Source organism: Chrysemys picta, chromosome 1, assembly GCF_011386835.1.
Source record: "Chrysemys picta bellii isolate R12L10 chromosome 1, ASM1138683v2, whole genome shotgun sequence".
Classification (NCBI taxonomy): Eukaryota; Metazoa; Chordata; order Testudines; family Emydidae; genus Chrysemys; species Chrysemys picta.
The window spans coordinates 20,914,826-20,931,039 of NC_088791.1; the positions used below are offsets into that span (position 1 = coordinate 20,914,826).

Below are 16,214 nucleotides of genomic sequence, written 5' to 3' on the forward strand. Positions count from 1 at the left end.
CCTTTAATTCTACTTTGCTATAAGAAAGATCCACTTAAAGTAGAATATAGTGTATATTTTTACACAAAGTGGAATTTGTTGGAAGAATTGATGAGCTCCTCAAATGAAAAGTGCTCAGTACATACACAATAGTATTATTCCATTCTGAAGTATTCCTGTTTAAGAACCCAATACACTGTCCATTATTCTTTATCAGAGGAAGATTGCATGTCTACATTAGTACTCTTTAATTCAGGGCAGAATGGTATTAAAAGCATTGTTGTCCTGTAGCTTCTAGTTTCTTTAATGCAAAAAAAAAAAAAAAAAAAAAGAGCTGAACAATCCTCAGTGTATGGCAAGAAATGTCTGACCTTCCAACATGTAGGCTGATCATTTTAAATAGAAAATACTCTAAAAGGCTTTTAAGTAAGTTACCACTAGCCCAGGAAACTCTTCTGTCCAGTTTTTAACACAAGTAAATTATAAATTAATCTGCATAGCTAAAGATGTCAACTGCAGTGAGCCATCTGCACTGGTATTACTGTTGCCCAGCAACTGTAATTTACTACTGCATCAGGTCATGTGATTTGGGATGCTGTTTTCTGGGTAATCACTGGGCAGGAAGTGTGGATGATTCCTTCTTTGAACAGAAAGGATAATCTATTGTCAAATCCCAATGATATTCACTTGGTTGTATGCTTTTTATGCAGAACAGATGAACTTTTATTTGTTAACCATTTGTGTTCTATACTGTTAGTGGTAACAGCTAATTTGGAACCTGTTGTTTTGTACGTATATTTGGCATTATTTTGCATTTGTCAACATTACATTTCATCTGCCTTTTTGTTTGCCTAATCACCCAGTTTAGTGAGATTCCTTTGTAACTTTTTGTGGTCAGCTTCGGACTTAACTGTCTTGAGTAATTTTGTGTCATCTGCCAATTTTGCCACCTTATTATTCACTGCTTTGTTTCCAGATAATTAATGAATATGTTGTCCCAGTACATAGCCTGGGGGGACCATGCTATTTACCTCTCTCCATTTATTTCTACCTTTTGTTTCCTATCTTTTAACCAGTTACTGATTCATGAGAGGATGTTCCCTCTTTTCTCATGACTGTTTAATTTGATTAAGAGACTATGGTGAAGGATCTCGTAAAGGGCTTTCTGAAAGTCCAAGTTCAGAATATCCACTGGATCACCCTCGTCCACATGCTTGTTGAATGACCCCCTCAAAGAATTCTAATAGATTTGTAAAGGCATGATTTCCCTTTACAAAAGCTGTGCTGACTCTACTCCAACGTATCATGTTTAACTAGGTTTCTGATAATGCTGTTTTTTACTAAAGCCAACTTGCCTGTACTGAAGTTAGGCTTTCTGGCCTGTAATTGCCAGGATCGCCTCTGGAACATTTACCAAAAATGGCATTACATTTAGCTACCCTCCAGTCATCTGCTGCACAGACTGATTTAACTGATGCGTTACATACCTGAGTTTAGAATGGCCATGTCATCCCTGTTGTATTTGGGCTGGAGCTGAACCGACTCCTGCTTTGCCCACTCCAGGATTCTGAGACTTAGCTTCTTATCTGTTATGATGTTTTACCAGCATACATGAATTATTGCTGACTTGCATTTTTAGGGCCTAATATTATCTAGGTAAAAATTTGTTCTATAAATCAAGTTTAGATTCCTGTCTCTGGCTCCTGTTGGAGGCTTTGGGAGCCATAAACACATGTTTGTTCCCGTGCTGGGAATTGACTTCTAGGTCACGCTTCGGTGCAGAGTTGGGCCTTTTAAATACATTGGACCTGATTCTCATTTATACTGAGGCTCCTTTACAATCCCCTACAGGGTTCATAAATCTTTACCCTGTGCTGGGAATATACAGGGTCCTTATGTTTTCTACACCCTTTAAGGCTCCTTCACACTGCCAGGACACTTAGCGTAAATGATCATTAGTTTCATTATCTTAAAATGTAGCTTTGCTCTGAGAAATGGCTGTCAGAATAGCTCCATTTTTATTGTGTCTCAGTGAATGTTGTTTCAAATGTGCTCAATCTGAAATGTAAAGAAGATGTGGGGACCCTGCAGGTCAGCTAAAGCATTCTGTGACACCCGTGCTAGTCCTGTGCCTTCAATGGGTTTGCACAGGTGTAACCATTCTATTGATAATGCACAAGAAGGAGTAGAATCCAGCTCGTCCTGAGCTGTCTTGTCTCTGTAGGGCTAAAGAAAGTTAAACATGAAAGCAATAAATATGTATTTTTGTCACTGGAGTCAGCAGTTCTGACTCTGAATGGACAGAGAAAGAAGAGCTGTTGAATAAGATGGTACAGGTCTTTCGTTCATGGTCACGCTTCATAGATGGTATTGCTAGAAAATAGACAATACGCTTACTTTGGAGCTCCCATTTTTAACTAGTACAGTCATTAGAAAGCTGTTATTATTTCTCTGAACATACGGCTCGTCTGTTTGTGAAATATATTTTAGTGTTTGCTTGTTATTTTGAAATAACATAATTTCACATCAGAGAGCTAGGAGATGAGGATAGTGGTTTCCATATTACAGTGCTGAAAACTGAACAAAAGTGTTAGTAGGGATATGTGCAACAGGAAATCTGTTAAATTTTAACAGGGCTGAGGGGCAAGAGAAAGGAAGAAACCCGTGGCAGATGTCAGACTTTTCATTGTATCTGTGGCAAAAAGTTTCACTGAAATTATTAAGGAAAGTATGTTTGGAAGCACATTAATCTGACGTGAGTCCTTAAGGATACTGAATTGTTGAAGTGGAAAAGAACAATCTTATTCTACTATGCTTGTGTCCATGAGATTTTAGTACAGGTTGTGCCAATGTTCTTTTCTTTATCAAAATCTATTTTCATTGATTTTAGAAAAACTCTCTTTGGAATGAACTTGGAATGAAAGGCTTTGGACTGAAAGTTTTTAAATTTGAAATGATTGTGAAGGAGATAAAAGATTAAAAAAAATTGGTGGGGGGAGGAGGCGCAGATGACTGTAGTTACTATTAGGGCAGTGTTCAGTTCCTTCACAGATGTGTGCAGCTATCTTGGCTTTCTGTGCAAATCTCTCCTCGAGTTATTGGGTGCTTATTCTCAGTATTTTGTCAGTCCTTTAAATAAAATGCCCATCTCAAACACATTTCTATCACCATGTATGACACATACAGTCCTTATTTATGAAGCATTCTGGACTGTATCGTGGAGACTGGCGGATGCTCCCTGAATGCAGGTTACGGGGAGTATGAAAGGCTGTGTAAAGCTTATCTTTCACTCCTCTGGTCTTTCCATACTCTGTGCATTGCTGGTCTTGCCTTTCGGGTTAGAGCCATCTCAGGGAGTTGCAGATGGCCCCAAATGGCCAGAAACTAAGCCAAGAGATCAATATGGTTGGAGATGATCTGGCAATGTCCCATTTTCCTTGTTATACTGGCAGAAGAGATGAAGAGGTGTAGCATAGGAGCCTCTACTCCACCAAAGAATCCACTGGGGTGATTGTTCCTTGGTCAATTACACTAGCTTCAGATCAGTGGTGAGGCCACACTGCACTAGGGGGTTTGGCCATTTTTGGCTCTGGGAAGAAATACATATAACTTAGAGTTTGGGATTTGGGCCAGGGCATTGCTGCCCATGACACATTGCTCTGACTGCTGACTCTTTCTCCTTTTATGATGATGGTCATTGAATAGAGGGGAAATGGAGAGTGAGGCGCTCACCCTCCCACAATGCAAATTTTACATTCTCTGTAAAAATATGGAAGAGCAGCCCTGGATATAGCCCAAGCCTACTCCCGTTGAAATCAAAAGCAAACTCTTTGATGGCAGTAGACACATGATCAGGCCCATATTTCAATATGTTTTAGTTGATAAAATACAGCTCTTAACATAATTTATTTTACAACTCCTTCAGTTAAAACACGTGCAAACTACAGTTCTTTGAATTTAAGATGAAATGTATTGGTTATAATGGCTTTGGGGTTTTGGCACTTAATTCCTCCAACTAAAATGCCTGGGAGGAATTTATGGCTAAAACAGAGGGATTAAAAAAAAGTAAAATCTCTGTTTTTCTTTCTTAATTTCAGTTGTAGAAGTTATTCATTAACTTTTATTTTAAAAGCTTTATTTTGATTCAGAAAGTACAAAATAAAAAATGAAAACCTAGAATACAGAGGCAGTTAACATTGTTGGTGCTCAAGTTATAATATATTGCAAACTTCAGAACAGAGTGGACTCATATTTATTTATTTAGATTCTAATTGGACACTATAATCAGGCTGGACTTAACTAGGTGCTGTGTTTACCATTCATTGTATCACATGGTGAAGAAAGCATTTGATAAAATTAAAAGGACATCATTATTTTTTTAAATGACTTTATTGGTGGTAAGAGAGACAAGGTGGGTGAGGGAATTTCTTTTATTGGATCAACGTCTGTTGGTGAGAGAGACAGGCTTTCAAACTTACACAGCACTCTTCTTCAGGTCTCGGAAACGAACTCAGTGTCACTGCTAAATACAAGGTGGAACAGATTGTTTACCAAAAGTAATTACCATAATACATATTTCAAGGGACCATATAAGGGAAAGTGACCCATTAACACCCCGCCAGTCATAGGAAGAAAATGAAGGGGATGGGAAGAAACAGCTGGATGGAGTTATTAGTGGGTTACAGATTGCTGTAATAAGTCATAAATCCATCTGTTTAGTCCCTGATTTTTAGTGTCTAGCAAAGTTATGAATTTAAGCTCCCAGGCTTGTCTTTTGAAAGTGTTGTGCAAGTTTCCTTTGATGATGAGGACTGATAGGTCAGATATTGAATGATGACTTTGTGAAAAGTGTTCACCCATAGGTGCTAGGGTGTTTTTGTCTTTTATCATTTTCCTCTGTGAGTTCATTGGAGAGTGTAGTGATTGTTTAGTTTCACCCATATAGTTTGCTATTGAGGCATTTAGTGCACTGGATGAGGTACACCCCATGTTGTGATTGGTATGGATCCTGAAAGGTATGTTGTGTGGGGTGTTGATCATTGTAGCAGTGGAGATATGTCTGCAGGTTTTTTATCTGTTGTTCTGTCAGGGTCTGATGCCGCTTTGAGTTGGTGTGTCCTGGTCTGTTGGGAACTAGCTGCTGAAGGTGAGCTTGCAGGGATTGGGGGTTGTTTGAAGGCCAAAAGAGGAGGTTCAGGAAAGCTTTCTTTCAGGATGGGGTCCCCATCAAGTATGGGTTGTAGTTGTTTGATGCTACTCTATATGAGTTCTGTGTGGAGTGGTAGATGACAACTAAGAGTGTGCAGTCGAAGGGGGTTTTATTTCTGTATTGAAACAGGTTCTCTCGGGGTATTTGGGTGACCTGTTCCATGAGGTAATCTACTTCTCTGGTGGAGTGTCCTAGTTTGGTGAAGGTGTTTTTGAGCATCTTAAGGTGTATATCCAGGACTTTCTCCTCAGAGCATATTCTGTGGTATCTGAGTGCCTGGCTGTAGATAACCAATTTCTTGGTGTGTTTGGGGTGGTTACTGGATCTATGAAGATGGGTGCAATGATCTGTGGGTTTTTTTGTATATAGTTATTTGTAGGGCTCCATTTTGTGGAGCTGATCTTGGTGTCCAGGAAGTTGATGCTGGTGTGGGAGTGTGCCATAGAGAGTTTTATAGATGGGTGATGGTGGTTGAAGTTGTGGTGGAAATCTATGAGGGAGTTTAAGTCATCTGTCCAGAGGATGAAAATATCATTGATGTATCTCAGGTATATCATTGGCTTTGTGGTGCATTTGTCCAGAAATTCTTCTTCAAGGTGGCCCATGAAGAGGTTGGCGTATTGGGGAGCCATCCTAGTGTCCAGGTCTGTGGTACTATTGCTGGTAAAATCAGAAGTTAGGACGAAAATAGCAACACATTTTATTCATTGAGGTTACTTTGATATGTATCATTTAAGCCATCAAAATACGACTTCAGAGCCTTTGCGCCTGCCCTATGTACAGCAGTAAATTTCATTCTTTTTTAAGTCAGTCAGCTGAAATTAAACTGGCCTGTTTCAGTTTTGTTTTTAGTCAGTTTCACTTTTTGGCTGCCTGCACTAATCAGATATTTGAGTTGCGAACGCTGCAGAGGAGTGTTTAAACACAAACCAAAAACAGTCTTAGGAAGACAAAAGACGGTGTCAGTATGACAACATTCATACTAATACAGTTTTGGTTATTGCTAAACCTACATCTGGGGCCTAACCAGTGTTCCTATAAGGGAAGCAGTTATTGTTGTTGAGATTGTCTTTCATAACATATGTATATTGTACATATCTGAATAGTTAGGGACAATCTAGGTGGTGTTTAAAGATACTTTGTCGAAATGTTAAAATCCCTTTTCTGGTCATTGTTGAAAATGTGTTGCTGGGTAAGTACAGAGGGAAATGTAGTAATTAAAAAGCAGTCTGGGCCAATTCAGTTTTCATTTCCATGGGTGTAACTTGCAGTGAATTCAATGGGAGTTGCACACACTTGAAGTGGAAGCTGAAGTTGTCTCTTAATTATTTTGTCCTGTAAGCTTGGCTCATCCCCTTGAATACCAAAACCTTCATCACATAAAATGTCCTAGTTTTCACCTTGGTTGGTGGTAGGGAGGAGCTTTTGCAAGTCTGGGGAGGGAGCAGGATGCATGAATCTCCTCTCACCTGGGGCAGCCAAGAGCCTATAAGGAATTCTGTACTACCCCTGTGATCTGCCCCTGTGAGCAGCTCCCTTTGTCCCTTGGCAGTGTGGCTTATGCAGAAGATGTGATATCACTGGCTTCGTGGCTGAACCTGTGCCCTACTTTCCCCTCCAAAGGGAATAGAGAGTGTGGAGGAATAGGAGATAATGCTGTAATGAGCAGAACTAACTCTCCTGTTGGAAATCGTCGCCATGCAGGATACCATGCCAAACTGAGTAGCAATGAAAAGCATGGGGAATGCCATGTGGAGCAGATGTTTTCCTGGCTTCATCTCCCTCTTCCTCTGGCCTGACATGTCCTTTCTGAAATCCTATGGTGCCCCAACCGCAATTGTGCAGATAGCCTTCAGGGGAAAACAATGCTGTATTTGTTCTGCTCTTCTCTCTTAAAACAGTTATGGGGGCATAAGAAGAGAGCAAGAATGGTCCAGAGATTAGGGTCGTAACCTGTGACTCAGAAGAGCTCAGTTCAATTCTTTGCTCTGCCATACTTCCTGTGAGCCTTTGGGCAAGTCATGTAGTCTGTTCCCCATCTGTAAAATAGCATTTATTTCCCTCACAGGGTTGTTGTGAGGTGAAATACATTACAAATTGTGAGTTTCCTGGATACTACAGTAATAGAGGCCTAGAGGTACAGACAATAGATGAATTATTTACCTTATTCCTTCCCTTTGTGCTGAATAACGAAGAGTACAATGGGGCTTATGGTAATTACTTTTGGATCTAGTAAGCCTAATAACGATATGATTGCAGGAACACATAATTATGGTTCATGTAGGGCCATCATTTTTTAAGCAGAGCTCCTCATTCATTTCAGATGAAGACTTGTGCTCAGAAGTTGATGGTATGAAATGGGTCTACATAAATATATGGAATTGATTAGCACACCTTTATTGTTAGTTCAATATGTGCATATAGAGCACCACTATGACTTTTTTGCTGCTATTATATAAAACATAACCAAAACTATAAACTAGACCAGGAACTTGATAATTGCACAGTTAAAGGTAATTATGCATTCACTTTTGTCCTAATCATTATAATTATGCTTTCAATTGGCAGCATTCATTTGCCAATCTATTTTTTGAGTATTATTATTATTTCATTAATTATTACTGTTTTCTTTTTTAACTTTTTTTTGGCAAATCAGTATTGCTGATGAATCAATGCTGGCAAATCAATGCTGCCCCCATCAATTTCCACAGTGCCTGAAGTGTGGACTTGTTCTGATGGCCTGGACTGCAGGAATCAGAAGTGAAATGAAAAATTCAGTTGTATTTTTTAACCATAAAGCAATATTTAGTGGTAATATTTCCCCCTCTTTTGTTGAACTTTTATCTGATTTACTAATTCTAGCCAAAAGTTGATTTACTAATATTAGCATTGCATGACCCTAATTGTAAATCTTTTTCTGCAGGTTAAAGAATGGCTCTGTTTAAACTGCCAGATGCAAAGAGCACTAGGTGGTGATTTAGCTTCAGTTCATGGTCCTGTGCCACAGTCTCTTCCGCCCAAACAGAAGACAACCTTTCCACCTTTAACAACCAAACCACCCTCCCAGCCCCAGCAGCCTACTCAAAAGAAAGATATTTCTCAAACACCTGCTCCTTCCCAGCCCCCAGAGCCTAAAAAGCCCCCACCACTGACAAAGCAACCATCCATGCCTGGCTCTCCCCCTGTGAAATCAAAGCAGCCACCCACTGAGCCTGTTACCCCGCACATCTCTCAGCAAATTGAACCCACTCCAAAATTTGGCCAGATCAAGCCAACTTTGGTTGAAGATAAGCAAAAGAAGCCCACAACTGACGGTGTGCCTACCTCTTCAGCATCCGGTCTGAAACAGGATTCACAAGGTCACAAAGCTCCATCAACTCAACAGAAAGCAATGGAACCTCAGAGATCAGAACATGCCAAGCTATTTCAGGACACCCATCTGGCTGGGGATAAAGCTGTCCTGCCAGATTCCAAAACCTTACCACAGGCGTCACGGCAAAAGTCAGATCCTAAATTTGTTTCTCACCCTGGATCAGACACTAAAGGTCAAAAAGCTGTTGAGCCAACACAAATGAAAGAAGACCCTAAGAAGACACAAATAAAAGTAACCCCAAAACCCGATGCCAAGCAGGTTCCAAAAGGACAACAAGCAGCTGTAGGCCCAAAGCCTACCCCAGTGCAGCCAACACCTCACCCTCAACAGCCTCAGAGAGCTCAAGAACAACCAAGGCGTTTCAGTCTAAATCTGGGAGGTATTACTGACGCCCCTAAACCACAGCCTACAACTCCACAAGAAACAGTTACTGGGAAACTCTTTGGATTTGGCGCTTCAATCTTTAGCCAGGCTTCAAATTTAATCTCCACATCAGGCCAACAGGGAGCTCAGTCCTCGGGCCCTCTACTGGGGCCTGCTACTAAGCAACCCCCTCTGCCATCTCAGGTACCACCCAAAGAGGCCAGTCAGGCTCAGCCATCTCCAAAAGCAGCACCTGTGAAAAAAGAAGCCAAGCCTCCTGTGGCAGAAAAATCACAGCCACCCAAGTCAGATAACATTGTAACCGTTAAAGGATCTGAATTAGAAAAGAAACCTATTGCTGCTAAAGACAGCAAGTCTCACATTGCTGAATCTACAAAAACTGCTGGGCCACCGGGACTGGAAAAAACTTCTCTACCTAAATCAACTTGTACTCTTTGTAAAACTGGACTAAACATTGGTTCTAAGGATCCTCCCAACTTTAATACATGTACAGAATGCAAGACTATTGTGTGCAATCTCTGTGGATTTAACCCAATGCCGCACATAGTTGAGGTAGGCAGTGGCATTTATATTTACTCTATATATGTTAGTAACTGGTTTTCTAGATTGTGAATGTCAAAGCATATTTTTAATTAACAAGTGGTGCTGAACAATTCTAATGCTTCATTTGAGAGCTTGTATTTTTTTAATTAAATATTTCTGAAACTTGGAGGGTAGTCAAAAGCTACTTTAGATTAATTTCCTGTATTTTAAAGGCAGCTACTGCAGTAGATCTCCTAGGTTTTGAGGCAAAGGCAGACTAATAATGATGATGATTACTGAACCCTTTGAAATTAGAGGTATTATAGCATGGCAGATTATTGTACTCATTCTTTGGAGCTCACCCTGGGGTAAAAGTTCTCTTTCATGTCTGTCAGTATAGCAACATTAACATGGTTTATTCCCCTCTCCTCCTCCTTTGATCAGTGAGCACTATTGAATGAAAGGATTTATTAATTGTTAGTCACTTTTCCCCAGCACAGTCTTTTAACTTCTCCCTAAATCCGTTAGGCAGAGTTGTACCTATACCTTCAGGTTCCATTAATCACATTCTGACTCTTGACTGTATGTGGGAGGCAGACTCATTTTTAGGTGCCCAAACCCCTGAAGTTTGAGGGATACGTGTGTACAAAGTGCGGCAGGATTTAAACAGGCAACGATCAGAAAAGCATTTAACTGATAAAAGGACTGGAGTTTGAATGGGATTGTTCATTGTTAAAATACGACAGTATGGGTAGTTTCTTTTCCATGTAGCTATGCAGCAAAATGTTTCCACAAAAGACAATTATTGGATCAGGTTTAACTTTTGTAACCACCATTCTTTCCAAAAAGGCAACATTTGATCATTTATTTATTCTTTCTTGCAAGGGATTTTTGAAAAAGAGGGAAGGGGTAAGGAACTTTATGTCAACTTATAAGCAGGGCAGAAAAATGCCATACTTTCCTTATTGATTTAGCAAGACCTTACTTGGTAAAAATAGACCACCAGCAAAATACTTGCAGGTAATTCAAGTGTGTAACTCAATCTACTTGGTACCTGAGAAAATAAACTATTAGTTAAGGGTGTTTGGTATCCAAGTAAATAAACTAGAAATGGCTATCTGGGTTAGATCATTGTGACATCACTGCCATAGCATGAGTAGAAGCATAGGAAGAATACTGAAAAGAAAAGAACATTCAATGTGTGTGGACTTTATATCCTGGATTCTCTTCCACCACAGTATTGCCAACCCTTGAGAGTGTGGAAAACCTGAGTCAGAGCTTCTTCCCCTTCAAAAAACCCCAAACTAAACAAACAACAAACTCTCATGTTTTTGTGTCTGTCGTCTGAATTTTTCAGTTTTTAGGGCAGAAATCCTGCACCTCCAGAATTTGAGATAATTTGGGTTTAAAATTCAGGTAGAGATTTTTCAAAAGTGACAAAAGGATTCAGGTGCAAAAGTCCCATTACTTTTAATGCGGCTTATACTCCTAAATCCCATCATCACTTTTGAAAGCCCCACACTTGGCTGTTAAATAAATGCATTCACAAAAATGTGAGGCTTCCCCCTGACTTCCCTGCTGGTTCCATGTACCTTCTCCTAACACCTCAGGTGGGAAACTGGCATGCTATTTCCTGTTTTCCTCCCTTATCACTGTCCAACCTTCCTGCCTGGACTCCTCCTGTCAGCCTCCTAGTATTCCTCTCTCCCATATCTCCCTTTCTGCTCCCCTTAATATTCACCCCCACATTCTCTTCCCTTCAAAGTCTCCTTCCATTTCTGCTCAGTTTCCTGCCCGTTATAATCTCTTTCACTCCCTCTCACAATATCCAGCACCTCACATTCTAATTTCCTTCCCCTTTAGTCTGTTTGCCCCCATGTCTCTCCTTCCCACCTAGTTGTCTTCCTCTTTCCCACATTCCTTTGTCTATTTTCCTTCCTGAACTGCAAATTTCCTTAGCTGCTGTCCCATTCCTATGTTACCCTGCACGCCCTTTTCTGTTACTCATACCCCATGGTTTCCATCTTACTTGTGTCTTTCCTCTACTTCCCTCCCTCATTTAGCAAGCACTCTAGCTAAATGTCTTTGTCTCCTCCTGGCCACAGAGTTTGAAGAGGATGCAGGGTTCTGTCCCCTTGAGAAGAATGGGAGGTGGTAATCCTTTTCCAATGGGCAAAAAATCATGAGGAAGCCCAAGTAATCCAGACATAAAAACCACCTGAAATTGTGAAAATTGCAAGTAATATAATGGGAGTTAGCATTGTATTCATTCTGTAGTGCTCAATACAGCTGGAGTGTGATATGTTCTGTCAAGGGACAAACAGTTAGTCAGATTGCATTTATTACCAAACTTCACATTGTCCAGCAACTATTTTGGAAGGGAGGGCGGGGAGTGCTTTATATGGGGATCAGAGGAAGGAATGCTCATAATTGTTAGAATGAGATCATGAGGGAAATTTCACTTCCTCTCTTTAACACACACACTCTCCTTTTATCCTTACTCTCAGGGCTGGCTCACAACATTTTGGCACCAGAGGCAGGGAGATCAAATGACACCCCCATGCCTCCTCGCTTGGGCCAAAACTTTGAAAGGTCTCAATTCTGCCTTCTTCCTGTTCTGCTCCTCTCATGGTACTGCTCTGCTACCTACCCCAATAAAGGAGAACTAACAACTTAAAATGCTTTGTTCAAAAATTTTAAGTAACACTTAACTTTCAAATGCCTGAACAGCAAATGTAACTTTTCTGGTCTGCATAGTAAACACTGGCATTTTTATCTGTTTGCATAATCCAAGTGGTGCTTTCTGTGCCTTCTTGGTTGCAAAGATTTGAACTGCTTCCTTAAGGTCCACAATCTGGGACAGCTCATGCTCTATTGAGATGGTTGCAAGGTCGACCAGCCTCTCCTGTGTCATTGTGGAGCGTAGATGTGTTTTTATTAACTTCAGCTTGGAGAAGCTGCATTCTCCACTGACAACTGTTACAGGAAGTGTTAGAAGCATGCACAGAGCATTTGGAAAGAGGATGGTCATCTTATTTGTGCACATATATTCCAGAACAGCCTTTGGAGTTGATCCTACTGAAATGTAGCTTGAAAGGGCTTTCAGTTCATCACATAAATCACTCAAATTAATATTGCACATGTCATCATGTGTCAACACTGTCTCTAGTCCCCTATTGCTGGTGTAGGTCTTCTTCAGGTATAGTGAGGAGTTTTGGAACATCCTACAACATCCCAAATATACTGCTGTGTTCCTTGAGCTGCATGAAACATTCTTCAACTGACTGTATTGCACAATCTAGCACCTGATTAAAGAATTCAACTTTGAATTGTTGTTTGGGGTCTCTTATGGGATTATCCCGTGCCTCGTAATCAAAATGTCTTCTTCTTTGGTGACTCTTGTATTCTTGAATGGGTGGGAAAATAGCTTCAGTGTGAAGTTCCTCTGCCAACTTCTATGCACTCTTCAGAACGTTTTGAAATCCCTCATCTGACCGATAAGACTGTAGGTATGACTTTGCTTTGTCCAGTTGTTCCATGGCTCCAGATATATCAAGGTCAACACCTTGGAGTCTCTTGCTTACAACATTTATTTCAAACAATATGTCATGCCGCAACACTAAGCCACACAGAAATTTGAAGTTATGTATGTTTCTGGTGATTCCATTTCCCTCTGCCACTGTTCTCCCACAAACAGTTCCTGTCATAGCATTATCCTCCATAATGGCAACTATGGCATCATCTATCTTCCCAATTTGGTGTTTGATAGGCTTTATATCCTCCACTCGACTTTCCCATCATGTGGCACTCAGTGGTTTCAGTGTCAGAGAGGATGTTCCCAAATGTTGCTTCAAAATTTGCCATCGATGAGTTGATGCAGAGAAAAATACATAGATGCTTTGAATTACATTAAAAAACTCAGCAGCTTCACTGATGCAACTCAGCTGACCACCAAGTTCAATGAATGAGAACTGCATGGGACAAAAAAAGCTCGAGGGTTTAACTCTCGGATCCGTGTCTGCACATCTCTGTTCTTTCCTCTCATGTTGGCACCATTATCGTAGCCCTGACCTCTCATGTCAGCTATCGCAATTCCTGTATCTTCCAGCTTTTTAAGAAGCACATTTGTCATACCAGCTCCAGTAGTATCACTTTTCTTCCGGAATATGCATGGTTACATCCATTTGAGATGGAGATATGGATGCTACAATAGCTGCCAGGTCACCTGTACTCTAACTGGAAGATCACCACTCACATCTTCACTGGGGCCGGAAGGCTCACCGTGAACATTTGTGTCTATATATCTCAGGAAAGCTCCTTCCTGCTTAGATAGAAAAGCTTCCTTTGCTTTCTTTCTTTTTCTGAATGCTCTTCTTTCACTCATGACTGCTGTTCTGTGCCAGCTATAGTGGCTGTCAACACTCAGTTGAAGGGAACAAATAAGCAGGCTAGTAGCAGGGCCTGAGTGAGGGAAGATATCAGCATCTTAAGAGTGTAACTGGCTCCTACTACTTCAGTTGACTGCCTGTTCTCCTCAAGTGGATTCAGGGAAGCAGCAGGAAACAGGAAGCTCCCTGAGAAGTTGGTGTTAATCAGTCCAGGCTCCTGGGGGTGCTAGAGAGGTATATAAGAGGCTCCTCCTCCTCTCTCTCCCTGAAGCTCCTGCTGCTTTCTGTTATTCCCTCTCACCTTTTCTCCTGCTTGTCTGTTATGTCTCCTCCTTCCTCCAGCACGCCACCATCTCTGTGCATCTAGAGCAGAGAGAATACATATGCACCAGCAGCAGACACAATTTTCTACACTCTGGGTCTAAGTGGCACCCCTCCCGCCCCCCCGCAGTCTGGCACCTGAGGTGACTGCCTCTGTTCGCCTCATGGTAAGGCCAGCCTGCTTACTCTCTGAGTTCTAATCTAGAAAGACCAAATTCGGCTGTTTTAAAGTCTGTATCTTTCCTTTTTGTAAAAAAAATCCTTCTGCCTCTTTATACTGAAGTCAGGATGGGTTTTGGATCAGAAAACAATGCAAAATTAGTCCTAAAATGAGCTTTATTTTGCAGTTGCTAATGCACCAGGGTCGTTCTTACTGGTGGTTGTGCATCAGTCTATGAATTGTTACCTGGTACCTGTCAAAACATGAGATGTGTCCTTTCATCACTTGGGAAACCAGAGGGAATGCTTTGGGTATGGATAATAGAGAAGGGCCTGGAGGGTGACACAGGAATGAAGGCAGCATCTATGCAAATGTGTTTGAGTAATTCTGATCCTGCCCCATTTAAGGAGTGCACAGTGAGGCTCAAAGAGCAAGAAAACGCATGTTGAGTTGACAAATACTCAGGAAAATCTAACCGACCAGTGTATGTCAATCTTTGAGTACTTTTAACATGGAATATCCAACATGCAGCCTGCTATCATGCTGTGGACAAAGGTGGCTGATACTTACGAGGGAACGAGATGCCAGTTTATAATAAAGGATATTTGTTCCTGTCGTTATGTGACAGCACCTCACCTTTTAAAGATTCAGAGTAGCAGCCGTGTTAGTCTGTATCCGCAAAAAGAAGAACAGGAGGACTTGTGGCACCTTAGAGTATTTCCTTCTCTGAATCCATTGAAAACAATCCCTGTGCTGATGAGCTCCAGTTAAACCTACAAGGCCAGTCTCCCAGTGGCAGGGCCGGCTCTAGGTTTTTTGCTGCCCTAAGCAAAAAAAAAAATTTGGCTGTCCCCCACCCCAACCCTGGGCTCTCTCCCTCCCCCCGCCCCTGAACCCTCCTTCTGCCCCAGCTCTGGGTCACTGGTAACTCACTCCTAGGGTGAGTCGTGCAGCAGGAATTTTGGATGTGCACAGAACACAGACAGGATTGGTTCCCATATGGTTACAGAACTGCAGTAAAATGGAACAATTTTCAGTTTGTGTGATTGGAGGATATCTGGATGCATATTATAAGACTGTCCTACATAAATGAGGAAAAGCTGAGGTGCCTTTATTATTCTTTTGTTCCACTCTTTGTTTCTATGGGGAATTTGCCAATGCAATATCACTGTCTTCCTTTTAAACAAATAAAACTAAAAAAAAAAAAAAGGCAATGGCTGTTGAAAATAGCAATTCCAGTCCTAATAACCACTGGGAAGCATTTCTTGCTCAATTTCATCCTACCTTTTCTACAGCAAGTTACAGTGGATCAGTACATTTGGTTTGGGAGAAATGAAGTAACAGCTGCCCAAATTGAGCTTGAGCACTCCTGAATTTTGAGGTGTTCAAATCTGGAAGGCAGGTGCTAGATTCCCTTTCTGAATATTAGCTAAATCTGGAAAGGAAAAGTCAATTTCTGCTTCCATGGCTCAGAAGTGTAAATCCTCCTATTTGCCTGGTACTGTATCTAAAGCTGCCCAGGTCCTTTAGTAGAGCCTCCCCTCCCTTACTTTTCATTTTAAATTCTAGTGGGATCCACGTACCTCCCTTGCTAGGCTTCAGACAGAGAGGGGCACTGTCCATTTAGTCCACCCAATTCCTTCTTGGGGGCTGCAAGGTGAGGTCACACCAGTATCCCTAAACCAGTCTGGGGAAGTCTTCTGAAGGGGATATCTGGGCCAAAGCCTACTCCTTGGGCATACTACTAGGGTTATCATTTGTCCGTATTTTCACAAACATGTCCGGCTTTTTTGGTTTTAAATGGCCATCGGGAGGAATTTTGTAAAACTCTCAAAAGGTCCGGGATTTCCCTCCCAATGCAGAGCGCGGTGCGGCTGA

At 41.2% G+C, this 16,214-nt stretch overlaps 1 protein-coding gene across 5 annotated transcripts in view; it reads left to right on the forward strand.

Annotated features, from left to right (window-relative positions):
- The window catches only part of PCLO (piccolo presynaptic cytomatrix protein), a 522,605-nt gene that overhangs the window by 14,210 nt on the left and 492,181 nt on the right, over window positions 1–16,214 (forward strand). For all 5 annotated transcript variants that reach the window (XM_042859416.2, XM_042859418.2, XM_042859417.2 and 2 more), the window contains exon 3: window positions 8,112–9,497. In XM_042859416.2, the coding sequence (XP_042715350.2) occupies window positions 8,112–9,497 (1,386 nt within the window). The remainder of the gene's footprint in view (window positions 1–8,111; window positions 9,498–16,214) is intronic.